At 45.3% G+C, this 27,258-nt stretch overlaps 1 protein-coding gene across 1 annotated transcript; it reads left to right on the top strand.

The window, feature by feature from the left end:
• The first annotated feature begins 6,634 nt into the window (after positions 1-6,634).
• On the top strand, positions 6,635-26,722 carry LOC133054836 (zinc finger protein 420-like). Its single transcript, XM_061140157.1, is given in 5 exon segments — positions 6,635-6,747; positions 7,420-7,496; positions 18,755-18,881; positions 19,362-19,461; positions 23,856-26,722. Coding segments are annotated over 5 exon segments (3,000 nt in total). The 5' UTR covers positions 6,635-6,692; the 3' UTR covers positions 26,497-26,722.
• Positions 26,723-27,258: the final 536 nt, after the last annotated feature.

Genomic DNA, 27,258 nt, shown 5'->3' with positions numbered 1-27,258 from the left:
CTTTTTGTCATCCCAGAAAAGAGCAGAGTGGTTTAAAATCTCCTTGGCAGAGTGGTGACACCCGCCAAGGACGTCCATTCATCACTGACAGAGGATAGCCCCACATACCCAGCAGTTGGAAGTGTTGTGGAAGTCTGCGTAGGAATGTGCCCATGAGATGAAAACATTGTCCTGAGTTGAAACAGAAGTTAAATTCAAAATCACGTTGATGACGCCAAGCAGTAGGAGTTGATTGTGCAGCTTCATCCTGAGGGGGCTCGTCCGGGATCTTCTTTTCCTTCTTCTTAAGGATGGTCTTAGTCTCTCGAGGGTCAGCGGGGTCCCTCTGTGCAGTCCACTCAGCGTTTTCTGGGTCTGCGTGGTATGTTCTCTTCACCCTCGTATGATGGATCAAGGGACAATACCTGCAACTTTAACTGCAGTAGGGGTAGTTAGAATAACATAAGGGCCCGTTCACCAAAGCAAATCATGTTTCCAATCTTTGACCCATACTTGGTCACCAAGGGTAAACCAATGAATCTGTTCCCCAAAGGGGAACGACACCCTTTCTTGTACAAACTTAGTTACCCAATTTATTACCTTACCCAGTTCCATCTGCTGTGAAATCCTATCCCCCCTTACCGGAGGCAAATTTGTTGAAACCTGTTTTATTATGGGAGGGGGCTTCCCATACACAATTTCATGTGGAGAATAGCCTTGGGACTGTGGGGTCATCCTGAGTCCGAGCAGAGCCGTCGGAAGAAAGTCCACCCAGGAGCAGTCAGTCTCTCTGATCCACTTGGAGAGTCTCTTTAAGTGTCTGGTTGGTTCATTCCACCATCTCAGAACTCTGGGCCTATATAGAGTGTGCAGTTTCCATTTGATGTTTAAAGTTTTGTTTACCTGTTGTGCTAAATCAGCTACAGAAGCTGGGCCACTGCCTGAACCAATGCTGGTAGGAAGTCCAAATTTGGGAACTATTTCCCTAAGCAGGCACCGGGCTACCTCTGGTGCTCTTTCAGTCCAGGTAGGAAAAGCTTTTACCCATCCCGAGAATGTACATACCATGACCAGCAGGTAACGGTAGGGTCGGTGAGGTTTCATTTCAGTGAAGTCCACTCCCAGGTGTTCAAAGGGCAGCGTGCCTTTCAGCTGAATACCTGGAGGATTTAGTCTGAATCCCCGAGAGGCAGCATTAACCTGTGAGCAGGCAGCATGGCCTAGGTGGGTCGCTTGGTGTGTTTCGCTTAGCAGAGTGTGTGCCAGCTCTTCCGGTACCAATAATTTGCCACTTGGCAATTCCCACCATCCCTTTTCAGTCTTTTTTTTTTTCCTTTTCAGTCTTGATGGCTCCTTCCACTTTGTCTAACCTGACAGCCGTTGCCCTTTTTGTATCAGGCTAGTGCCATCAGCATATAGGACCCAATTAGGGTCTGGAACCTTGAGCCCTTCTTTAAAACAACCCCCAGATACCTTACCTCCTCTTTGTAGATCTGTGCCTTCCTCTTCGACACCCGGTAACCTGCTTCCATCAGCAGCTGGAGCAGTGCATTTGTCCCTTTCCAGCATTTTTCTCGGCAGCCAGCAGCAGGTCATCCATGGATTGTAGGAGCCAACATCCATACTCTTCTGGATGGAATGAGTTCAGGTCAGAAGCCAAGGATTCCCCAAAGATGGCTGGGGAGCTCTTAAACCCTTGCGGGGGAGTCCAGATGAGCTGTTGTTTGGTGCCCCCGACTGGATCTTCCCATTCAAAGGCAAAGATGGGCTGTGATGCTGGAACGAGGCGAGGCATATGCAGAAGAAGGCATCCTTGAGATCTAGGCGAGTATAAACTTTAGTCCTCGGCGGGAGGAGGCTAAGTAAGGTGTAGCGGTTTGGAACAGTGGGGTGTAAAGTCACAGTAGCCTGGTTGACTAGCTTGAGATCTTGTCCAGGCCTAGAGTCCTGTCCTCCTTCCTTTTTGACTGGCAGGATCGGCGTATTCCAAGCCGACTGGCACTCTACTAGAATACCTGCTTCTTTCAATCTATTGATGTAGGGCAGTATGCCAGCTCAGGCCTCTATCCATAGCGGGTACTGGCACTTTCTAAGCGGGATGGTGCCTGGTTTGAGTTCTATTATCACTGGGGCGTGATGTTTAGCCAGCCTGGGGAGAGGGGCGGTTGTCTTCCACCCAGACCTCAGGGAATAATTGAGTTAGCTCTTTCATGCTCTTCCAGCCCACCCAGTTCTTCCTTCAGCTCATGCAACCTCCACTCATCTTGGAGATGAGAGAGAGAACAAAAAGTCATAGAGTCCATCCGGAAGGTGGGCCTCTCCTCAGGGGAGAAAGTCACTTGTGCTCCTAGTTTGGAGAGCAAGTCTCTTCCCAACAGGGGTACTGGGCACTCAGGAATGTAGAGGAATTCATGAATCATTTGGTCCTCCCCCCCACCATCTGACATTTTCTGGGCTGGCAAAACGATTTAATCATCTCTTCTCCCGATACCCCAATTACAGCGGTAGTCTTTTTGGACAGAGGTGCCACAGGTATTCTTACTACCGACAGTTCTGCTCCTGTATCCACCATGAAGTCAATGTTTTGGTCCCCCACTTTTAAGGTTACCATGGGCTCTCGGGGACCTGATATCTCTGAGCCCTGGCAGCCCTATTTAGTTTCCAAGTCAGCAAGCCCCACAACTGTGGGAGCTTCCTCTTCCTTCCTTGCCTTAGGGCATTCATTCTTCCAGTGGCCAAAAGCTTGCACCGGGCACACTGGTTTGGCTCTAACGAGGCCCGGGGCCTCCGTTTGGACTGGTTGAAGGACTGTCCTGTCCCTGGGGCAGATGAGGTTTTCTGGAGGGCCCGAGATAGACTTTCCCAGACCAGCAGCTTGCACTGTAAGTCTCTTGTCTGTTCTCTTTCGTCCCCTCCGGCTCTCTGGCAGAGCGCTGTCTCTGCTTAATTCCAACGTCTCCCTCCCCTTCTGGTCAGTCCTCACCGGGAGAGACGGGTATAGCTTGGGCGGTTAGGGTGGAGCCGGATCCTGGAAGTGTTGGCCAGAGGCTTCTGTCACCGGGATCAGAGCCTGCCAAAACGGCGGCTCTAGGACCTCCGGGAGAGCTGGCGGCAGAGCAGCGGCTGCTGCAGGAACTTCACCCGGCCCTGGATCGGGCATTAAGGCGGCCTCCGGTCCTGGTGAAGCAGGCGCGTCATTATCCAGCACGGGGGAGGGGTCAGGTCATCCCCGTCCAAATCCTGTAGAATTTCCCTTTTTATCATCAGTCAGTTTTTGTGCCATTAATATTTTTCCCTTTCCCTTCTGCATATAGAACCGTGTCCAAGTAGAAGGGTCTTTAGCTAACCCTAGCCATGAGTCAATAGATGGAGATTGATCCAGGTGTCCTGGCTCTCCTGTGACTACTGTGTAGATTGCTTCCACTATTTTTGAGTTCATGGTGTTCTCTGGTGGCCATCCTACTCCCATAGGGGGCCATTCGACCACAGAGTATGTGGAGGCGGTTAGGCTTCATCTTCACCCCATAGTCTCCTCCTAATCCCTTCTTTAAATTTTTAATCATGCACTCAGTACAGTTGCCTTAGATTCACTTCCCCCCATCTTGCTTACCTTCTTGGACCTTCTTCTACTTTTCCTTTTCTTTCTGTCTACAAAGTTCTCAGTACCCTATGTACTTCTGATATTTCCACTCAGTGACACTTAAATTGCCATTCTGCCTCCTTCCTAATTGGAGTGAGAAGAGCCTTACCTGCCAGACCCCAGAGGGAGAAGGGGGATTGGTGTGTCTTCACCTGCCGGTCAGCATAGCCGAACCAGAACACCACGTGGTCCAAGACTGTTTCTCCCTTAAAGTCCATTCTGCCTTGGTGGGTTTGATCAGGTGCGGATGAAAACACAGATGGGTTAAATATCACATATCCCAGGCCATCTCCAGAAAAGCCAATTCATACTCACTTATGTATCCCCCTTACTTCTAGCTTGACATTTCCGAGTGGGTCAAGAATTTCACAGCAGATGGGACACCTCCTGGGTGAGGGCAGAATACGGGCATACAAAGACCAGCTTCCTATCCTAAAAATCCCTTGGTGATCGCTGGTAATAATTTTCCTTGAGACGGCGTGGACACACCTCCTAAATGACCTTCGCAAATTCCCTTCCTAAGCCCTAGCACGCTCGTCGACCTGTGTACCAAGCAATCACTGCTGCCCGCCTATTCCAGGCTCCGGTGGGTCTGTGACCCTTCTAGTCCCTCCCACGGGGGTGATCAGGCCCCTCTTCCACCCTGCCGGGTGGGTTCCTCCTCACCTGAGCGCTCAGTTCCCCTGCTGTCGTTCACTACCTGCTAACGTGAAAGGTCCGGGCATTGAGAAGCAGAATCCTTCCAAAAAGGTGAGGCGCCTTCCCCCCTCTAGAAGATTCAAGCCGCAAGGCCTCGGAATAGTCCCAAATGGGACTTATCTCTTCAAAGTGAGGAGTTTCCTGGCCAATGTACCAAATGTAGCCACACCTTCCATGTAACAAACTCACTCAGAAGGACAATGCAGATACTGGAGTGTAGTTTATTACACCGGCGGGCCCAAGGCAGAGTTTCCTCTTAGCCAAGGACCCCGACCAGCATTTGTGAAAATCTTTTATATCCCATGTGTACGTGTCTGAACCCACCACCCCAAGTTCCTTGAGACTTACATAAACTAAAAAAGGGCAAATACAATCCCAATAACCCCATCATTCATGTGCCATGTGCTCAGACAGTTAAACAATTAGCCAATAATCAATAAGCCCAAGATTACACTCAGACAGGTACAGAAAATTTGTGGCCTGTCTGGAGGCAGGGGTGATTAGTGTATGTGTTCTCTTAGGTGATGAGTAACCTGGACACAATCTTCAAGGTTCCCCTGTCTGGAGGGGGTCTTATCCTTCTGTTGTCGTTTCCATAGGCACTAAACACAGAGTTCAGAGTCCATTGGAGAGGCGGCCGAGCATGGTCAGCATGAACAGGCCTGAGATGGAGTCCAGGCCCTATGAATTCCTTCTTCACCACCATTGTGTTTGGCTGAATTCACAAATCTGTTGTTATCTGTAGCTTCCCTGTCACTACTCTGAATCTCCTTTCCTGCTAAGCTTTGTGTCCTGACAGTAATTAAAACCTCTTGCCACTGCTATATCTGCTGCAGCTGCTGGAAGTACCTTAACTACCTTGGCTTTGGGATTTGGCAAAGTATTGGCCTCCACCACCATAAGGGCCTCCAAGATTTCCTCCGTCCATGGGTCCCAAATTTGAAGATCGATTGTTATCATTACCAAAATCACTGTAGCTTCCGCTGCCTCCAAAACTGCTTCCATCATTACCAAATCCATCATCGTACCCACCACCACAGCTGCCACCAAAGCCACCTCGACCGCCCAAATTTCCTCCACGACCGAAGTTGTAATTCCCACCAAAGCCACCTCCACATTACCAGAACCACTTCAACCTCTTTGGCTGGATCACATACTAGCACGCTTGCTTAGATAGGGCTCTCCTTACCACACAGTTGTGGCCATTCACAGTGTGTTATTTCTGAACCTTGTCTATGGAGTCTTGTCTTGTCTATGGAGTCATGGTCATCAAAGGTTACGAAAGCAAAGCCTCTTGTTTTGCCACTGACTCAGTCAGTCATGATTTCACTCACTTCAGCTTTCTCATGCTGTTCAAAATCATTTCTTAGGTGATGTCCTCCAGTGTCTTCTTTAATGTCACCAGCAAAAATCTTTTTCTCAGTTAAGTGGGCAGACATCCCTTTCCTAACAAAGGTCCGTCTAGTCAAAGCTATGGTTTTTCCAGTATTCATGTTGAGAGTTGAAGCGTAAAGAAGGCTGGGCACTGAAGAACTGATGCTTTCAAACTGTGGTGCTGGAGAAGACTCTTGAGAGTCACTTGGACTGCAAGGAGATCGAACCAGTCAATCCTAAAGGAAATCAACCCTGTGTATTTATTGGAAGAGCTGACTCATTGGAAAACACCCTGACGCTGGAAGACTGAAGGTGGGAGGAGAAGGGATAACAGAGGATGACATGGTTGGATGGCATCACCGACTCGATATGTTGCAGGAAGGGGGACCCCTTCCAGGGCCCGAAACTGGGCTCTTGTCTAACACTCGGAAATGAATTGTCCGAGGAGACACATGCTGACAAAGCAAGAGATTTTATTGGGAAAGGGCACCCGGGTGGAGAGCAGGAGGGTGAGGGAACCCAGGAGAACTGCTCTGCCGCGTGGCTCGCAGTCTTGGGTTTTATGGTGATGGGATTAGTTTCCGGGTGGTCTTTGGCCAATCATTCTAATTCAGAGTCTTTCCTGGTCGTGCACGCATCGCTCAGCCAAGATGGATGCTAGCAAGAGAGATTCTGGGAAGTGGACAGACAGGTAGTGTCTCCTCTCAATCTTTCCCGAACTCTTCCGATCTTTCCCGAACTCTTCCGGCTGGTGGTGGCCTATTAGTTCCGTATTCCTTATCAGGATCTCCTGCCATAAAACAACTCATGCAAATGGTTACTATGGTGCCTGGCCAGGGTGGGCGGTTTCAATCAGTGTGCTTCCCCTAACAGATGGACGGTGAGTTTGAACAAACTCCCGGAGACAGTGAAGGACAGGGAAGCCTGGAATGTTGCAGTCCATGGAGTTACAAAGAGTCAGATTTGACTGAGAGTCTGAACGAAAAAACTGCTCTCTGTAATGCAAAAAGAAAGGAGAACTAGCGGGGGTGTTCTACAAAGAGAATGCCTGAAAGGTGAGCATCAAATACAGGATGTGATTAGCATATCCGGTTAGTCTTGATTATCAACTATGGGTCAGGAACAGAAAAAGTGAAGAGCCCAGAAAAGGGTGAGAGAAGCAAGGAAACGTTTCCTTCTTTTTTTTTTACTGCATCAGTTGCAGGTTGCAGAGCTGAGTTGCTGCCTTTGAAGGTATTTTCTCAACATGTGGATGGGGAGTTTGCAACATAAAACTGATGCCTAATGGGGGCCTGTAAGACTTCTGGTCCTGGAGGCCTTTTTGTTCCCAGTTTCTTATAGGCAAAACTCCAGCCCCCAGGACCTTCTCTTAGTTTGAAAGAGTTGCTAATCAGAGGAGGTAATGAAACCACCTGAGGCAAGATCAAAGGAGCAGAGGCTTGACAGGATTTGAAGACCAGAACACCGAAGACCCTTCACACGCCCTAATCTAGTCAGCAACTCCACCCTTTTGAAACTTTGCCGAGAATAAATACAAGACTGTTACTGCCTTGATCCTCATCACCTACTCCTGCCTGACTTTATGACTCTCCTACTCACCAGGGAGGGGGTTCAGTTCTTAAACCACTAGCCTACTGTGTTCCCCCTTTGCCTGGTAAAGTAACGCAGCCACTTTATTTCTCCTCCATAACTCTGTCTCTGTATTTCTGTTTGGCATTGGTGCACAGAGAGTCAAGATTTTGGCAAAAACATCCCCAAAGAAGAGGCAGAGCAGGAGGAAGAAGACGAAATGGCAGCTTCACAGGTAAATGTCCCATCCTGGGTCTGGGGCTGTGTCTGCTTTTCCTCCAGCAATGCCTGGACTGAGAACCTGCAAACCTTTATTCTCTGCTTCTAATTTTTCTGCTTGAGCGGGTTGTTATCATCTTCTTATTTTTTCCTTTTCTTATAATAGTGAAGACGGGCTGTTTAGACTGCTTTTCCCTATGGCCCAGAATTTGCTCTCCATTGTTTCTATCTTGGCTTTCTATAGAGCATGATGAATTCTCAACATGAATTAGTGATGGTCAATGTTGAATATATTCCCTTTATGAGAGATCAACATGGGGAGGCACTGGTATCCGAGATTCCCACTAGGATGTGATTTGGTGTTGGGACCCTAGGGAGGTAGGGAAAATGCTGTGATGAGTCTACATGTGGATGCAATTCAGCTCTTTAGAGCAGGAGTAAGAAAATGCCCTTGGAACTCAGTGGTCCAGAATTTTTCAGAAAATTTTCAGAAACAAAAACAGGAGGAGACTGTAAGGTACAGTTCTGGTGAAGCAGAAAAGGAAAGACGACCTCAACAGAAGTAGGTTACCTTTATTTAGGCAAGGAGGGGCGACAGTCGGCCTAACGACCAGGCTGAGCGCCGAAAGGGATCAGGGAGGCTTCATACTTAAAGGGAGGTTTGTGGAGGCGATAAGGGAAACGTCAATCAGGCGGGATATTTTGAGTATTCTTTTGTTGAGATGACACTTGTAGTTGGGCAGGGGGTGATAAGTCTTTTTGGGCGGGTGTAGGGGGTGGTAGGTTTCCAGACAGGGGGTGATAAGTCCCAGATAGATGCAGCTGGCCTGGAGCATCAGGATGGAACTAAAGTTATGCTTTGTTTTCTCCGAAGTTAGATGATTCAGCAAGGGGCCTTTGAGACTGTTTTTCTCTTTTCTAGGCCCAAAAGACTCCTTCATTCCAGACCCTGAAATCATAAAAAAAAAAAAAGGGAAAAAGGGCGCTGAATCTCTCTGGCTACTTCCTGCTGGATAGGGGCGACGGTTTTGGGTCTGGAATGGAGGATCGTCCTAGGGCCCACAGTCTCCTTTTTCTGAGCTTGAGGTGAGGCTCTCGAGAAGAAGAATGGTCTTGACCTGATCTCGGGAGATGGCCCGAATCCGTTCTTGGAGAAACCTTTGAAAGAGATTAAAGAGACAGGGTCCAAATAAGAGGAATAGAATGATAAGTACCAATGGCCCCAGGAAAGGGAGCAACCAAGGGAGTATCTGTTGGAACAGGTTTTGGGGAATGTAAAGGTTTTGTAACTCTTCTGCAGCGTTCAATTCTGTCTCTAAGTTCTTTGACTCGGCCCTGGACTATGCCCATTTCATTAACAAAATAGCAGCAGTCCTCTCCTAGGAAAAGGCAGGTCCCTCCCTTTTCTGCGGTGAGAAGGTCCAGGGCTCGCCTATTTTGTAGGGCCACAGAAGCTAATGAGTTAATTTGTTTTTGGATTGAAACGGAGGACTCTACTACCTCTCCATCCTCATTAAGTTCTTGGGACAGCTTGTAATAGAAATGGGCAGAGGTCGAGATGCCTCCAATCCCGGTGCCTAGGGCTGCTGCTATGCCAGTCCCAATCAGGAGGGGGTCTATGACAGCTCGTCTTTTTCTGTGGGACAGTTCCCCTTGGGGGTAAACTATTTGTTCTATCTCTTCCTCTTTGAGGAATGTTAGGCCTGGGGTCAGGAAGACCAAGATGCAGGGTCCAGGGGGGTCTAAGGGGAGGCATGAATATGCATAGGTCCCACAGAGAATGAAGATTCCTGGATTGGTGCAATTATTTGTGCTGTTCCAGAGAACCCAAGTGGAACAGAAGGAGGGAGCCGAGTTTGTAAGACCAGTGTAGTTGGGACTAGAGTAGTTAATACAGGTTAGGTTTGAAGAGGCTGAGAGTAGGACCTTGTCAGAGGCTGGCCCAATGAGTGGTGTAGTTTTCTGTTGGGAAGGGGAGGTATAGTTGCCCTGTGACAGCCAGGTTGAGGGTAAGGGAATTGCTATGTGTGGTGAGGGAGACAGTGACATGCATATTCAATGCTGGGATGTGTGTTGTGTGTACTGGAAGAATTGGAAGGAAGAGTTGAGAAGGCGGGTAAGGTGTTGGTTGCCAGAGGGAGGTTTTAGGAGAGGCCGTAATTGGGAAAGGAGGTCTAGGCGTTTGTAAGACTCAGGGGTCGCCTGTAACCGGGAAATTATGTTCTTTATAACTTGTTCTTGTTTCTTTTCCCGATTTTGATCTATACCCCATCCCCGTCTGAGTACCCCCAGTGGGTAATGGGATAAAAACATATGTTTCTTCCATTTGGCTTATGGCAGGTACTCACGAAACTCCCTCTCTTTTGTACTTTGACAGTGAGTAGGGATTTGGACTTCCCGCCCCCGAGGTCCATGGTGCATGGTTTTGGAGCTGTATTATAACATGAGGAATGTAGGTAGGAATAAATGTCTGAGCAGGGGCAGGGCGTGGCCAGAAGGCTGGGGATAAGCAAGGATAAGGAGCAGAGGAGCCATGGGCTGTTGGTTAGGCAGTGCAGGGGAAATAGCGCCCTAGGAGCAGAACACAGCCAGCAACGTAGGCGATGCCCACGGAAAGACGAAGGATAGGCGGCCAGTCCTGCGGGGAGACAGTTACTAGGCCTATAGCAAGGACTAAGATTAGGAGTGCAGTTATGGTGAGAGAGACAGGGAGAGGCCAGTCAGGGTGAGGGGCAGAAGGCCCCGAGTTGGTGGTTGTTTGAATCTGAGGAGGAACCGTGCTCATTAGGATGTAGAATGATGTAGAGAATGAGAGTAAAGAAATCGATTTCGTCTGGAGTCAGGTTGTAGAAGGTTCCCTGGAGCCACAGTTGAGACAGCAGTGTAGTCAGGTCTTTGAAGGAGGTTCCTGTCGGGGCACTGGTCCAGAGGTCTTGTAGTAGTTGGGTCAGGAACAGTTGTAGGTTGAAGAGAGTCCAGGTCATTCAGTGTCCTCTCCGATGGTTGACAGGGGTTGTCGCCGGGTGAATTTTAAGGAGGTGGGTCCTGTGAGGGAGACCTGATAGGTGTCATTTAAGGAGGGCAGCGCAGGATTGGAGGTGACCGGTTTTAGACGAGAGAGGTGTACCCAGGAGGTGACCTTTTCGAGTTCAGCTGCAGTTGGGGTAAGGAGGATGACTTTGAATGGTCCCTGCCACTTTGGGGTTAGGTCACCCTGGGGATTATCAGACCGATAGACCATGTCCCCAATTTGTAAAGGGGGCAGGGAGACTTGGGGCTCAGGGGCAGGCAGATTGTGGTTGACGTATCTCCAGAGGGCATTGCGGAGTTGCGCCAGCAGAGGGGAGTGTAGGAAGCTTGGTATGGGAGGAGGTTCGGGGGGAGTCCAGGAGGGAGCATGGGCCTTCCACACATCACCTCAAAGGGGCTCAGCCCCAGGGGCTTTCTGGGCAAAGCCCGTATTCTGAGGAGAACAATTGGTAAAAGTTTAGTCCAATCCAGATGTACCTCGAGGGTTAATTTGGTAAGGGTTTCTTTGATTATTCTATTCATCCTTTCTACCTTTCCTGAGGACTGGGGACTGTATGGAATGTGAAATTTCCAGGGTATCTGTAAGAACTGGACAAGTTGTTGGGTGCCCTTGGATGTAAATTCTGGGCCATTATCAGACTGTAGGGATGGAGGCAGCCCAAACCTGGGGATAATTTCTGTGAGGAGGATTTGGGCCACTGTGTGGGCTCTTTTGTTTGTAGTGGGAAATGCTTCTACCCATCCCAAAAATGTGTCCACAAGGACTAGTAGGTATCTGACTCTCCGGACCCGGTGCATATGAGTAAAGTCTATCTGCCAATCCTGTGCTGGGAGGCTGCCTCGCATTTGATGGGTTGGAAAGGATGTCGGTTTAAGGTTGGAATTGGGGTTAGTACGTTGACATGTTTGACAGGAGCGGGTAAGGTTATCTAAATATTGTTGGTCAGCATTGGATATGGGGAAGTGGTTACGAGGAACTGTTGGAGTGTCTTGGATGAGGGATGAAAAAGTGAGTGTAGATAAGAGAGGATTTCTCTGGTGGTGGGAGGGTCGGGTGGAGTCAAAGATAAGATGACAGGGGACTGGAGGGAAGGATGGGACAGGGCTATCTCTTTTGCCTTCTGGTCTGCAGCATTGTTGTAGGCTGATATGAGACTTCCCTTTTGATGTCCCCTACAGTGGAGGACTGCGACTTTGTTTGGTAAGAGTGCTGCCTCTAGAAGTTTGTGAATCAGGTCTGAATTAATAATAGGGGATCCCTTTTGGGTTAGGAAACCTCTTTCTCTCCATATTAGGATGTTTCAGTGAAGTATGTTATAGGCATATTTGGAGTCTGTGTGGATGTTAACCCTTAGATTTTTAGCCAGAGTTAAAGCTCTGAGAGCTATCAGTTCTGCCTGTTGGGAGGTGGAGTGAGGTGGCAGCGGTGAAGCTTCAATTGTCTGGGTTTTATGATTGTGACGAAGGTCCCCCTGGATGATGGCATATCCTGCTGCAAACGGTGGGGATTTTTGAGAGCTGCCATCAACGAACCAGTGTGGGGTGTCTGGGTCTAGGATGGGCTGATCTGTTACATGTTGGAAGGGGTTTTGGGTAAGATCTACTGTTAGGCTGCAGCTATGTAAGAGGGAGTCTGTTGTAGAGGACTTGGGTAATAAGCTGGCAGGGTTAAGGGGAGAGCAGGGGGAGAATGAGAGCTGAGGGTCGAGGAGAAAGGCATGTACCCTGGAAGGGGGAAGGGAGAGAAAAGTCTCGGAAGGTGTGTGGAGAACAGACTGTTAAAGGGGCATGTCTAGAGAGTTTATTTGCTTCGGGTACGAGGGCTGCGATAGCAGCCATGGGCTGTATGCAGGGAGGCCATCCCTTGGTCACCATGTCCAGCTGTTCTGATAGATAGGCTATGGGAGCCCAGGTGTCTCCAGCCCACTGACATAGAAGCCCCAGGGTCTGTCCTTGGTTGGAATGTGCAAAGAGAAAGAATGGTCTGGTGTGATCTGGCAGGTGGAGAGTTGGCACTCGGAGGAGGCTCTGGGTGAGTAGGCGAAGAGGATTGGCCAGCGAGGAACGATTAAAGAGGGGCTCATCTAGACATCCTTTAGTTGCCTCATAGAGCGGCTTTGCAATGAGGGAGAAGTTGGGGATCCAGATACGGAAAAAATTTAGGAGGCCGAGGATAGACAGGAGTGGACAGTTAATTAAGGCCTGGATTCGATCTGGGGGAATAGTTCTTTGTTGATGGGATATGGAAAGTCCCAGGTAGGTGACTTTTGTCTGGACTATTTGGGCCTTAGATTGGGATACCCGATAACCCCAGGATCCCAGGGCCCCAAGGAGTTTGGCAGTATGTTGGAGGCAGAGTTTTCTGGTTGAGCTACAAAGGAGGAGGTCATCTACATATTGGAGGAGATGACTCGGGGCTAGGTTGAGAGTCTGTAGGTCCTTTTGTAAAGCCTGTCCAAAAAAGTGGGGACTGTCTCTAAACCCCTGGGGGAGAACTGTCCATGTTAGCTGTTGGGAAATGTGAGTCTCGGGGTCTTGCCAGGTGAAGGCGAAAAGAGGATGGGAAAGGGGGTGGAAGGGGATGGTGAAAAAAGCGTCTTTGAGATCTAATACTGTGAAGTGGGTTGCAGTCGGGGGTATGGTAGACAGAAGGATGTAAGGGTTAGGGACTACTGGGAATGTCAGCATAATAGCCTCATTGATTTTTCTTAGGTCCTGGACCAGTCTCCAAGAGTTTTGTCCCTTTCTTACTGCCAGAATAGGGGTGTTGTGTGGTGAATGGGTAGGAATTAGGATAGAGGCTTGAAGAAGACGGTCTATGATAGGCTTAAGTCCCTTGTGGGCCTCTGGGGTGAGAGAATACTGTTGTTGGGTGATTATAGTCGAGGGGTCTTTTAGGATAGTGTGGACTGGGAGATGATGTTTGGCTATGGATGGGTGATCAGTGTCCCAGACTTGGGGGTCTAAGGCAGGTAGATCCAAGGGAAGGTCAGGGGTGAGGGATAGGGGCTGTCCAGGTGCCATTTGCATGCAGAATATAGAGACTGTATCGAGGGGGGGTATGGTAATAAAGACCCCCAATTTGGATAACAAATCTCTCCCTAGAAGTGCCATTGGGCACTGAGGCATTATGAGGAATGAGTGTATAAGGGTTGATTTTCCAAATTGACAGAGTAATGGAGGACTGATTTTTGGCCTTAGGGGAACTCCAGAGACCCCCTTGATTGTGATTTCTGAGTCTTGAGTTGGGCCAGAGTAGGAAGTTAAGAGAGAGAAAGTGGCTCCAGTGTCTATTATAAAAGAGGTCTTTTTTCCGGCCACTACCCCGTCTACCCTAAGTTCCGAGCTCGTGTTCAGGACACGGGCTGGGGAGCTGGAACCCGGGCCCCATCATTGGAACAATTCTTGTAGAGTTGGGCTGGGGCTCCGGGGAGAAGTGGGGATCTCAGATGCGCCAGGGCGTCCCTGTGGACATTCCACTCTCCAGGTCTGGGAGGTGGGGACCTCCCCAGGGGTGCCAGGGCACTTCCGGGGACAGTCCATCTTCCAGTGTCCCCATTGGCCACAGGTTGGGCATGCTTTTGTGGGGGGCCGCGGGTTTGGGCATGCCTTTGCCCAGTGTCCTGACTGGTTGCATCGGAAGCAGGGTCCTGGGGGAGTCTTAAGACCTGGGATGACTTGGGCCAGGCTGATCTCTTTCTTTAATTGCTGCTGCCAAAAGCATATTTAGCTTTTCTCTCACGTTCTTTTTCTCTCTTAGCCTCCTCCTCTCTATTATTGAACACCTTGAAGGCTACTTCTAGAAGGTCTCTCTGGGGGGTCTCAGGGCCCTTTTCTAGTTGGCGAAGCTTGCGTCTGATGTCAGGGGCAGATTGGCTGATGAACTGAACATGAAGGTACAGTAACCCAGCAGGGGTAGTGATATCTAGGTTGGCATACTTTTGGACTGCCTCTGTGAGGCGTGCCAAGAATAAGGCTGGATTTTCGTCTGCCCCTTGGGTGACTTCCCTGACTCTATCATAATTGACATGGATATGAGTATTTTTCTGCATTCCTTTTAGAATGCAGGTGATCATATGATTGAGTCTCCTGATACCTGGGTCACCGGGCTGGTAAGTCCAGTGGGGATCTAACTGAGGCACCGCCTCATCAACAACTGGGCTGTCCCGGTCTTGGTTATATGTAAATGATCAGCATGGGCTTTTGCCGCTTGCCAGATACGGTCTTTTTCATCTGGGGTGAGAGTGGCATTTAGGATATAATATACCTCACTCCATGTGAGGTTATATGCCTGGGAGAGTCTCAGGAATTCTTTTCTGTATCTGGTAGGATTTTCAGAAAATGATCCTAACTTTTCTTCTATCTGGCTCATATCTGACAATGAAAATGGCACATGGACTCGGGTGGGGCCCTCTGGTCCTGCGACCTCTCTCAGGGGAAACATGTGCTGGGTACGTGACCGTGAGGCAGGTGGGGAAGGAAGCGGGGAGGGGGAGTCAGGAGAGGTTTCAGTGCCAGTAGGTGAGTTGGATGAAGGGGAAGGAGAGGGGCGGCGGGGTGGCGGGTAGGGAGGGGGCTCGTCCGCGGGGTCGAACTCTGGGGGTGCAGAAGGTTGCGGTCTGTGGTTAGTTGAGGAAGAAGAGCCCTTTTGCTTGGGAGGCAAGGTGCATAGAAGGACCTCGTGGGCGGAGCAGGCCTGGCATAGGGAGGGCCTACTCCGAAGGGCCCAAAAGGCTTGGGCATAGGGGATCTCCGACCACTTGCCTTTCTGTTTAAGGAAGTCAGTGAGATTTTGGAGAATGTTAAAGTCAAATGTGCCGACCTCAGGCCAGCGGTCTTGATTGTCTAATTGATATTGAGGCCAAATCTGTGTACAGAGTTGCTTTAAGAGGTTAGCTTTGAGTTCAGTGAGTGAGAGTGGTTTGAGATTTTTGAGAACACAGGCCAGAGGGGAATCTTTTGGGACAGATTGGCCAGGCCCCATAATTGAAAGGCAAGCAGAGGCTCCTATTGGGAACTCGAGTCGTCACCCGCAGTCGCAATAGGAGTTATGAGAAGAGAGCTCTGTGTCGAGGTGGAGCGTCCCCCACCGTCGCCCACAGAGTGGCCCTGGGCCGGGGGTCCCTGGGACCCTGGGAGGACTGAATTCTAGGGCGCCTCTAGAACTCCGTCCGGATCGGATCTTACCTTCATCTAGGGGCCGGCTTGAGTGGGGTGTTGCATGTAGAGTGGTCGAATGGCAAAAGGTCCCTATTCTGGAGGTCGTCAGAGAGAAAGAGAAAAGGGGGTAAAGCCGAGGCCTGGGGGTACGCAAATCATCAATAAAGTCTTAGCACAAGACTTGCTCCCCGAGGGGAACTTAAGAGCCCTGGCAGAGAAGTGAGCTCGGAGGATGTTTGCGCTCCCAGACTCCGGGAAAAGGGGAAAACAGTGAGAGGGAGGGAGAATGAGAGAGAGTGAGACGAGTGCCTCGCCCCCTCCCGGGTTTCGGCACCAAAAATGTAAGGTACAGTTCTGGCGAGGCAGAAAAGGAAAGACGACCTCAACAGAAGTAGGTTACCTTTATTCAGGCAAGGAGGGGCGACAGTCGGCCTAATGACCAGGCTGAGCGCCGAAAGGGATCAGGGAGGCTTCATACTTACAGGGAGGTTTGTGGAAGCGATAAGGGAAACGTCAATCAGGCGGGATATTTTGAGTATTCTTTTGTTGAGATGACACTTGTAGTTGGGCAGGGGGTGATAAGTCTTCTGGGCGGGTGTAGGGGGTGGTAGGTTTCCGGACAGGGGGTGATAAGTCCCAGATAGATGCAGCTGGCCTGGAGCATCAGGATGGAACTAAAGTTATGCTTTGTTTTCTCCGAAGTTTAGATGATTCAGCAAGGGGCCTTTGAGACTGTTGTTTTCTTTTCTAGGCCCAAAAGACTCCTTCAAAGACCATCCTGTATATTGATAAGAAAGACATACTAATTAAATGTACTGTTAGGTTACAGATCAGGGAAGTTATATATGAAGTGAAATTTGCTTAAAACTGACATTTTTTCATGATAGATTCAGATCATGGTTTCCATAATTTTGTCAAAATACCGGGCAATTATAATGCATTCTTCCATGTACTTCTTACCCCGTGACCTCAGAGGTTCACTGGTTCAGGTGCTGCTGTGAGATTCCCACGCTATGAAGTTCATATCGTTTCCTGTCTTGTCCACCAAAGACGCACAATGTGAGAGTTGCGAGTTAAGTTTTATTTGGGACAAAATGAGAAGTGCCGCTATCTCTCAGAAATAGCTCTGAGAGACCACTCCAAAGAGGCAGTGGGGAAAGGTCAATATAGAAGATTGTGCTGAAGGAGGAGTTCAGTTCAATGAAGCACGCATTTTACAAAAGATTTTCTGCTAGTCACCAGGAGCTGCTGTCTGCATGAAGGGATTTAACGCTTTTACTGCTTTTCTAGATAAGAGGAGAAGCAAGGGATCAGTTCCTGAAAATATCTAACTCTCTAAAGACTTGTTGCACTAGTTTTCTGGAGCACAGAGTATTGGGACTGTCAGCTGCAGCAGCACAAAAAGAAAGTAAAAGTGAAGTGCTCAGTTGTGTTAACTCTTTGAGATCCTATGGACTGTGGCCTACCAGGCTCCCCCTCCGTCCATGGGATTTTCCAGGCAAGAATACTGGAGTGGGTTGCCACTTTCTTCTCCAGGGGATCTGCCCAACCCAGGGATCAAACTCAGGTCTCCCACATTGTATGCAGACTCTTTACCCTCTGAGCCACCAGGGAATCCACACAGACAGATGGCAAATACCCTTGTTGTTGTTGTTCAGTTGCTGGTAAATGCTCTTGATAAGTGCCAATTTGTACTTGACAGGCTTTAACAAGGGTCTTAGAACAAAGAATTGAGGAATGTGCCTAAACTACCACAGTTAATGAAGAAAATCCATATGCTCTTAGTTTCTCTTTGCTTTGGAAAATGAACACTCTTGTGTTTGAGATGCTGGGTTTTGGGAGCGGGGGTTTTTGTCACTCAAGTCCAGGTCTGATCATTTCCAGTACACGCCAACGTTCACATCACAAACATAGTCTCATCATATTTTTGTACTTTCCAAAATGTTTACAAGAATCATATTAGTGCTAATCCATGTTCAAATAAAACTGTGCAAATGATACAGATTTTCAGTAAATTAAATTCAGAACCAGAGCTCTGTTTTATTTTATATCATTGTGTATATCTGTACTCTCATGTATTTACAAAAATAAAAAGAATATCATCCTCATAGATAGGTATACTGTTAATAAGTTAAAAATTATCCTGATTTTATTGACATGAAAAGTTTTCTCTCTTACTCTTAATAAGTATATAGTCACATTTTAGAATATGTCTGTATGCATGGACATGTTAATATAATTTGATCAATTATTTTTCTTGTTTTTTACATTCTTCACAATTAGAGAAACTTCTATAAGTTTTCATTAGAGTTGTCCTTGTGTTTTTGACTGTGTTTTATTAGTTAAAGTCTAGAGTACATACATGATTTAAGCTCTGCCATTTAACAGATGTCTGTTAAATATTGCAAAAAGGTGGAACCGCAATATTACTGACTTTAAATGACTTTTGTTGTACCTTCAAGACTCTGTAAAAGATGCTAGAAAGATATATGAGATATATGGTATATACTAAATTGTTGCTGTTCAGGCTACCATCCTATTAAACCTGTAAAAATCTGTAAAACACTTAAAGTTCAAAGTTAAGTATGGATTCTTCCCTTACTATTCTACTTCATTGCTGTTCAAAATGTTCATTCATGGAGTAAAATTTTCAACATAACTAGTGAAAATAAGCTCGTTAAAATTTGGCACATTGTTTCCCCCCCACCCCCACCCCCCCCCACCCCCCGAACTCTTGGATCAGAACCTGCTTTTTAAAAAATCTGCTTTCTTGTTTCTTTGATAAACAATTTATCCTGGGTCACACGAGTGCAACACTCAAAAATAAATCTTCCAATGTTGATCTAATTATTTTATGATTTCTCTTCCAGATCAGAATAGTTTCTGAAACGTTTTGTGGATCATATCTCATTCTCTTTTCTTGGGTTTGGAAATATGGTAGAAAATATTCCTGTGTAAAAATTGCATTATTGTGTTATACCAGCCACTCTCCTAGAAACCAGTGCTCCAAACCTGGTGTTTTCATCTTGGGCCACATAAGGAAGTCTTCCCGTGGCCCCATGGCTTCTGTACTTTGTATTTCAGGGACGGCTGACATTCCAGGATGTGGCCATAGACTTCACCCAAGAGGAGTGGGAATGCCTGGACCTCGGTCAGCGGGACTTGTACAGGGATGTGATGTTAGAGACCTACAGGAACCTGGCCTCCTTGGGTGAGGACAACTGCCTTCCAGAATCCCTTATCTGGGTTTTGGTTCCGTCATTTCTAAAATGTCTTCTGAAATCTTCTTTCCACAATAGTTTCAGATCCCTGCTTTCTAGGGGAAAATGGAGTTTAGAAAAAAGGCTTTATGATGATTCAATATGATTGTAACCTTTTGCTTCCTTGATGTAGTCTGCCTCCTTCATTCTAGCTTAGTGATAATTGTATAAGTTTCATAGTATTAAATAGTGGTACCCTCCTCTTCAAATCACATGTCCACTACTTACTTTTGCCTTAGTAGTACTTGACCAGAATCTCAAGATCTGTTCTTTATGTATTTGTTAGTGTTGTAAAGCTGCTTTCAGTAAAGTATTTGGGGAAATCATTCTCTAGGCTGTATTAAGCACACCTTCTCTTCTCACCAATATGTATTATATTGGAAACTGATGAATCTTCTAGCAAAACAAATATTTCTTTTTCTGATAAGCAGGTTTTGTGGTCTCTAAGCCAGACCTGGTCACCTTTCTGGAGCAAATGAAGGATCCCAGGAATATAAGGAGAGTCGAGAGAACAGCCATATACACAGGTATGTGTGAATACATGGGGCCGATGACTCAGGTGAGAGGTCCAAGGATCAGTGAGGAAATCATCCTTTGTCCTGAGGTTTGGGAAGATCTGCTTCAGTGGAAATGATTTGGAGAATTATGGGTTTATTTATGTTGCTGTGATAGACGGATATCACCTGCCCCATTCTGTCTGTTGAATCATTCCTGAATTCATCTCCAGTGATTAGTTTTCTCATTCACAGTGAGAACTAAACTTCTCTTCTTGGTCTGTGACAACCTGCATGAATTGACAGCTGTTTGATTTCTTAGGGGTCATAGGAAATCTCTGCACATTTCTGAATAACTCTATGACACTCCTTTGAAAGTTTGTTTCTCCACTTTGAGACAAAATTGTGTGAATGGAGTTGTAGACACACTGCCAAAATTCTAGGAATATTGGGTACAGATTTTGTTTCTGACTTATAATTTCTAAAACACTGAAAGCTACAAATATGACCTTATAAAATTTAAACTCAAATAATTTCACTGCATGAAGCAAAACCTCCCTAAAATGAAAGAATACAAATCTCAGGCTTACTTCAAAGTCTCTTTTCTTTATATGAACTCATGTTAAATATATTAAGTGTATTTGCCACAATTCCTCAATGCTGAAATAATTTAATATGTTCAATTAACTGAAAGAATTTTCAAATAACTTGGCATAAGGACATTTTCTACCATATTTTTAATGGTTGTTGCAAACTATTATAATTTGTAGATCATATAAAGAAATCTTTTTAAAATAATCTTATTGGGGTATAGCTGTTCTACAATGTTGTGCTGCTATACAGCAAAGATAATTACATATATATATATATATATATATATATAATTATATATATTTATATCTCCACACTCTTTTTTAGATTTCTTTCCCAGTTAGATCTCCACAGACCACTGAATAGAGTTCCAACCATATTTTTAAAGATTCATTTCTTATTTAATTTCTTAAGAACTACTACTTTATTAAGTTTACCCTGTTTCTTATCAGCTTCCCCAAACTTTGTCCTGTATGTCATCACTTTTTTTTTCTTCAACTAAGACAGCAAAAGAGACTATTTACTGTACGTGTATTACATTTGGTGACAACTGAGAACATAATTAGTCCAGAATGCCAGAGATCCAGGACCAAGAACCAGAAAGGAAAGTGTTAGTCACTCAGTCATGTGCAACTCTTTGCAACCCCATGGACTGCAGGTTGACAGGCTCCGCTGTCCATGGGATTCTCCAGGCAAGATACTGGAATAGGTTGCCATGTCCTTCATGTCATCACTTTCTGATTAGATCTACATCAATATCATTTATTTTTAGATAGAAACATCTAATAAAACATACTCAAATAAAAACACATGTGGTAAGAAGCGGCCTAAAGAATTGAAGGAATCTAGTATGTCTGAAAATGTTTGGTGTCTCCATTTAATATGACTTAAAGCAAAAACTAATCATTAGATTGCCTCTCTCCTCTTCATTTAGTGGTTCTTGTAGCTTTTTATCTTGCTCCTTCCTCTACACCATACTTCTTTGTCCTCTCATTTTGTCACATTTTCTATGTTTGTGGTTTCCTTTCTGCAGGCTGCAGGATCATTGTTGCTCTTGATCTGGTGTGTATCCCCTGGGGGTGAGGTTGGTCAAGAGACTTGTGCCCTATCCCCTTGAAGGGCATTTTGTTTGCTGTTATTGTGACCAGAGCCTGCGCTGGATATTGAGGGGAACTTCCCCTTTGCTCTGTGGTTGTCACTGCCCTGTCTGTGGTGGGGTCTGCTCCCTGGTTGGTGGAACAGAGCCCCTGGATCTGTTTCGGTGATTCTGATCTCTGTGGAGGCAGGTGGGATTGGAGCACACCCCCGGGAGAGAAGCCCCTGAGGATTGCTCCTCTGGGGAATTTCCCCTCAGGGAGTGTTCTGTGCGTCACCTTCATGCCTTGTGCGAGCTCTCATGTGACCCTGGTTGGCACTGTGCTTGGCCCCACCTTAACCATGGGCGTGATGGCACATGGCCCTGGTGCCTCTCAGATATTATTTTCACAAGGTCACCAGCATAGATCCCCTGAACTCAGACCCCAGAATTGCATTCATCATGGAACTGGACCCGCTGTGGTGCAATGGGGGCAGCTCAGACTCTGGCCTGGCCCTGCCTCCTAGTGTACCTGTATAAAGGCTACGGCTGCTAAAGCTACACCTGCCGTGACTGGGGGAGCCCTGGTTGTCCATTCAGATGCTCTGTACGGGCTGAAGTTACAAAGCCATTTGTGGGTATAAAAGCAAATGGTTTGTGTAGCTGATACAAGAGATTTCAGCTTTTTTTCCTTACCCTGGGGTTCAGCTGTGCTTTCCCTCCATGTGTACAGTTGGCCCACTACACATGGCTGTTCCTACGGCTGTCCCAGAGCACAGGAGTCTGATATGTGGAGGAAATACATGGTAGAAGATAGTGGCTGGGGGCTCAATAGAGCCCACCTCAGTGGGAGCCCTTCCTAGTGCCTGGTGAGCAGGGGCCAGCACAGGGGAAGAGAGGCTGCAATGGGCTTCTTCTTTGGGCATCACCCAGTAATGGCGCTCTGTTCTATGGTGGTTCAGGCTTCCTCCACATGCATCCCCATGTGTAGACTTCCTCTCTCCCTCCCGTCCCCCCAGGATGTCTCCTCACAGCCCACAGCAGTCCTCTGCCTGGGTCTGCTCTCCAAACCCCGCATTCCAGCACCCAGCCCTTGTCTGCAGTGGTGGACACCCTCTCAGGCTGGGTGGGCAGGGCAGGGGGCAGGACCCTGTGTAGAGGTCTCACTCTGTCCTGCTGCCTCTGACTCTTGCAGTGTTCTCTTCCCACAGAAAATGAGGCTCCTCTTCTGTCTGTCCCAACTGGGCTCCCCCCCAGTGAGGAGCTTCCCCAGATATGGAGACCTCTCCTCTCCTGGTCCCCGCCCGAGTTGGAGGTCCCATCCCACTTCTTTCCTGTTTCTTTCCCTTGCTTTCTCTTGTCCTACTTGACAAAGCAGAAATTGTTCTTGTTCCCATTCTTGTTGTTTTCGATTTCCAAGGGCCTCTGCTACTGTTCAGCTGGACTTTGTGCATATTGTTCCATTTCTGAGGCATCCTTGATGTGATTGTGGAGAGAGATGAACTCCATGTCTGCCTAGTCTTCTGGCATCTTGATCCTTCCATCTCTATTTTATTTTTATTATATCCTTTGCCATTGATATTGCTCTATTACATATATGCTTTTAATTTCTAAACAAGTGAAGGGTTCATCAATTTTCTCTAAATCTTTAAGGATGTTCACTGAGAATAGTAGGTAAAATTACTTATTATTTTGTGTCTTTCAGCTATGTCTCCACAAGATACCCAGAATTTGATGCCAAAAAATCCAGGGTTAGAAGATTTCTTCCCAAAAGCAAACCTACAAATATATGAAAGATTTCACCTCAGAAACTTACATTTAATGAAAAACTGGGAATATACAAGGGCATGTGAAAGACAGAGAGGATGTTTATATGCACATAAAGAAATTGAGACAGCTACACATAATATGAACATTACTGCAGAAACATATGAGCAACATGAGTCAAACTGGGAAAAATACCAATTTCAGTCTTCAACATCTGCCAAGAAGTATAAGATTTTAAGAAAAGATTTACATCATTTTTTGAAACATGCATGTTCTCTGAAAGGAAACATGGAAAATTTGGAAGGTAATCTAGTCTCTATTGCAAATACTTGTTCAAAAAATTCTCAATATAGACTTAGATTAAACAAACATTCAAGCATGTCTGAGCACCAGAACTTTAACAATGAGGGGGAAGACTCACAATATAATCAATTTGAGGGATCCGTGAGCAGGGGGTCATTATTCTTCCCCCAACAGATATTTTTTCTCCATTCCAAGATGTATAATGTTGATAATAATGGAAGAGATATAATCCAACCATCAATGTTCAATACATATCATGATATGGTTAATACAGAACAACTTTCCATGTGTAATGAAATGAGTCAGGCCTTAAGTGAGTGCTCCAGCCCCAATAATTACAAGAGTATTTATGATGGAGTGAGAGGGTATTCAGGCAATGAAACTGGGTATAAAGTTGAACAAGACTCAGACCTTATGAAACATCAGGGACCTGAATCTTCAGAGAAGGATTCTAAAAGTAATAAATGTAGAAATACCTTTTATCAGATACCAGGTCTCCCTCTATGTAAGAGTACTCATACTGGAATGAAGACTTATAACTGTAGTGAATATGGTAAACATTTTAATCAGTCTTCAGAACTTATTCAAGAGCAGACTATTCAGAATCCACAGAAAGAAAAAAAGTATAATAAATGTGGGGAAGTCTTTAGTAAGTCATCCAATCTAAATAAACATAGGAAAATCCATACAGAAAGGAAATCTTCCAAATGTACAGAACGTAGCGAAGCGTTTATCCATCACCCACTTCTTACTCAACATCAACGAATTCATACTGGAGAGAAGGCTTATAAATGTAAAGATTGTGGCAAAGCCTTTATCCGATGCTCACAACTTACTCGACATCAGCGAATTCATAGTGGAGAGAAACCTTATAAATGTAAAGACTGTGACAAAGCCTTTATCCTATGCTCACAACTTACTCGACATCAGCAAATTCATAGTGGAGAGAAACCTTATAAATGTAAAGATTGTGGCAAAGCCTTTATCCGATGTTCATATCTTATTCAACATCAGCGAATTCATAGTGGAGAGAAACCTTATAAATGTAAAGACTGTGACAAAGCCTTTCTCCGACGCTCACATCTTTCTCGACATCAGCAAATTCATACTGGAGAGAAGCCTTATAAATGTAAAGACTGTGACAAAGCCTTTATCCGATACTCACATCTTTCTCAACATCAGCGAACTCATACTGGAGAGAAACCTTATAAATGTAAAGACTGTGACAAAGCCTTTATCCGATGCTCACAACTTACTCAACATCAGCAAATTCACACTAGGGAGAGACCTAATCATTTTACAGAACGTGGCCAAATCTTTATTTGGAGTTCAACTTTAACTGAACATCATCGAATCCATGCTGGGGAGGAACCACACAAATGTAAAGAATGTGGCAAAACCTTTATTACAAGTTCATATCTTACTAAACATCAGCAAATCCATACTGGGGAGAGACCATATAAATGTACAGAATGTGGCAAAGCCTTTAATCGGAACTCAAGTCTTACTCAACATCAGCGAATTCATACTGGAGAGAAGCCTTATAAATGTAAAGATTGTGGCAAAGCCTTTATCCGATGTTCAAGTCTTACTCAACATCAGCGAATTCATAGTGGAGAGAAACCTTATAAATGTAAAGACTGTGACAAAGCCTTTATCCTATGCTCACATCTTTCTCGACATCAGCGAATTCATACTGGAGAGAAACCTTATAAATGTAAAGACTGTGACAAAGCCTTTATCCGATGCTCACATCTTTCTCAACATCAGCGAATTCATACTGGAGAGAAACCTTATAAATGTAAAGACTGTGACAAAGCCTTTATCCGATACTCACATCTTTCTCGACATCAGCAAATTCATACTGGAGAGAAACCTTATAAATGTAAAGACTGTGACAAAGCCTTTATCCAATGCTCACAACTTACTCGACATCAGCAAATTCACACTAGGGAGAGACCTAATCATTTTACAGAACGTGGCCAAATCTTTATTTGGAGTTCAACTTTAACGGAACATCATCGAATCCATGCTGGGGAGGAACCACACAAATGTAAAGAATGTGGCAAAACCTTTATTACAAGTTCATATCTTACTAAACATCAGCAAATCCATACTGGGGAGAGACCATATAAATGTACAGAATGTGGCAAAGCCTTTAATCGGAACTCAAGTCTTACTCAACATCAGCGAATTCATACTGGAGAGAAGCCTTATAAATGTAAAGATTGTGGCAAAGCCTTTATCCGATGTTCAAGTCTTACTCAACATCAGCGAATTCATAGTGGAGAGAAACCTTATAAATGTAAAGACTGTGACAAAGCCTTTATCCTATGCTCACATCTTTCTCGACATCAGCGAATTCATACTGGAGAGAAACCTTATAAATGTAAAGACTGTGACAAAGCCTTTATCCGATGCTCACATCTTTCTCAACATCAGCGAACTCATACTGGAGAGAAACCTTATAAATGTAAAGACTGTGACAAAGCCTTTATCCGATACTCACATCTTTCTCGACATCAGCAAATTCATACTGGAGAGAAACCTAATCATTTTACAGAACGTGGCCAAACCTTTATTCGGAGTTCAACTTTAACTGAACATCATTGAATCCATACTGGGGAGGAACCACACAAATGTAAAGAATGTGGCAAAACCTTTATTACAAGTTCATATCTTACTAAACATCAGCAAATCCATACTGGGGAGAGACCATATAAATGTACAGAATGTGGCAAAGCCTTTAATCGGAACTCAAGTCTTACTCGACATCAGTGAATTCATACTGGAGAGAAGCCTTATAAATGTAAAGATTGTGGCAAAGCCTTTATCCGATGTTCAAATCTTACTCAACATCAGCGAATTCATACTGGGGAGAGACCTTATTGTTGTACAGAATGTGGCCAAACCTTTATTCGGAGTTCAATTTTAACTGAACATCGCCGATTCCATACTGGGGAGAAACCATACAAATGTACAGAATGAGGCAAAGCCTTTTTTACGAGTTCAGATCTTACTAAACATCACTGAATTCATATGGGGTACAAACGCTATAAATGTACAGGGTGTGGCAAGGCCTTTATTAACAGTTCTACTCTTATTAAACATCAGCGAATCCATACTGGGGAGAGACTGTATAAATGTACAGAATGTGGCAAAGCCTTTAATCAAAACTCAATTCTTACTACACATTTATGAGTTCATACTGGAAAGAAGCCTTATAAATGTACAGAATGTTGCAAAGCCTTTAATCATAGTGGTTGGCTTACTAAACAACACACACTGGAAAGAAACCCTAGTAATGGAACAAGTGATGGGAGAGGTTTGCCCTAAACATGCATCAGAAAACACAAGTTTATACGAGAAACCTATGGAAAGGATGTCACAAATATGTAGAAAGGTATCTAATAAAAAAATCAAATCTAAATAAATATCAGAGACTGCATACTAGAAAGCATTTCATCAATCCTCTTTTCTGAAGTTTCTATGAAGGAGAATTACTGTAGAGAGCAATCCATAGTTAAAACACATAGAAAATGGATATATTAGCATGGATCATGAGATGAAGGTTGATGATTCAAAAGTTACAATTATTACCAATGTATCCTTGCTTATAATCACATGATTTTGAGATTATTTGAAAACCAAAATGAATGTAATTCAATGCTCAAATAATGCATAATGTTTTTCATTTCTAGTGTGAATGAAAACATAGGTTTTTGAGTTTATACTTCAAAGATTAGCCTTTTTATATTGTGTTGAAACCATTTCTATCTATTCTCCATTAGAAGATGGATACCATAATGTAAAATGGACAATGACCATCTAAATAGGGGTGTTTGTCATTGATGTGAAATATCCCTGGAGTTGCCATGATGTAAGTGATCATGGAATCTTTCCATGTATTAAGGTAAGACAGAAGTTGATTCTAAATTTTCAATAGTTATATCACTTGATTTGTAAGAAGAACACAGTGACAGTTCACTGCAATATTGATGTATCTTTATAATATCAACACAAGTCATGAACAGTACTTGACAATGTTGAAATAAAGACAGCTTCTGTGATAACCTAGAAATGTATTAGAAACCCTTC

Source organism: Dama dama, chromosome 4 (assembly GCF_033118175.1).
Source record: "Dama dama isolate Ldn47 chromosome 4, ASM3311817v1, whole genome shotgun sequence".
Lineage (NCBI taxonomy): Eukaryota > Metazoa > Chordata > Mammalia > Artiodactyla > Cervidae > Dama > Dama dama.
The sequence above is the reverse complement of the archived record's forward strand: the minus strand, read 5'-3'. Positions and strand labels throughout refer to the sequence as shown.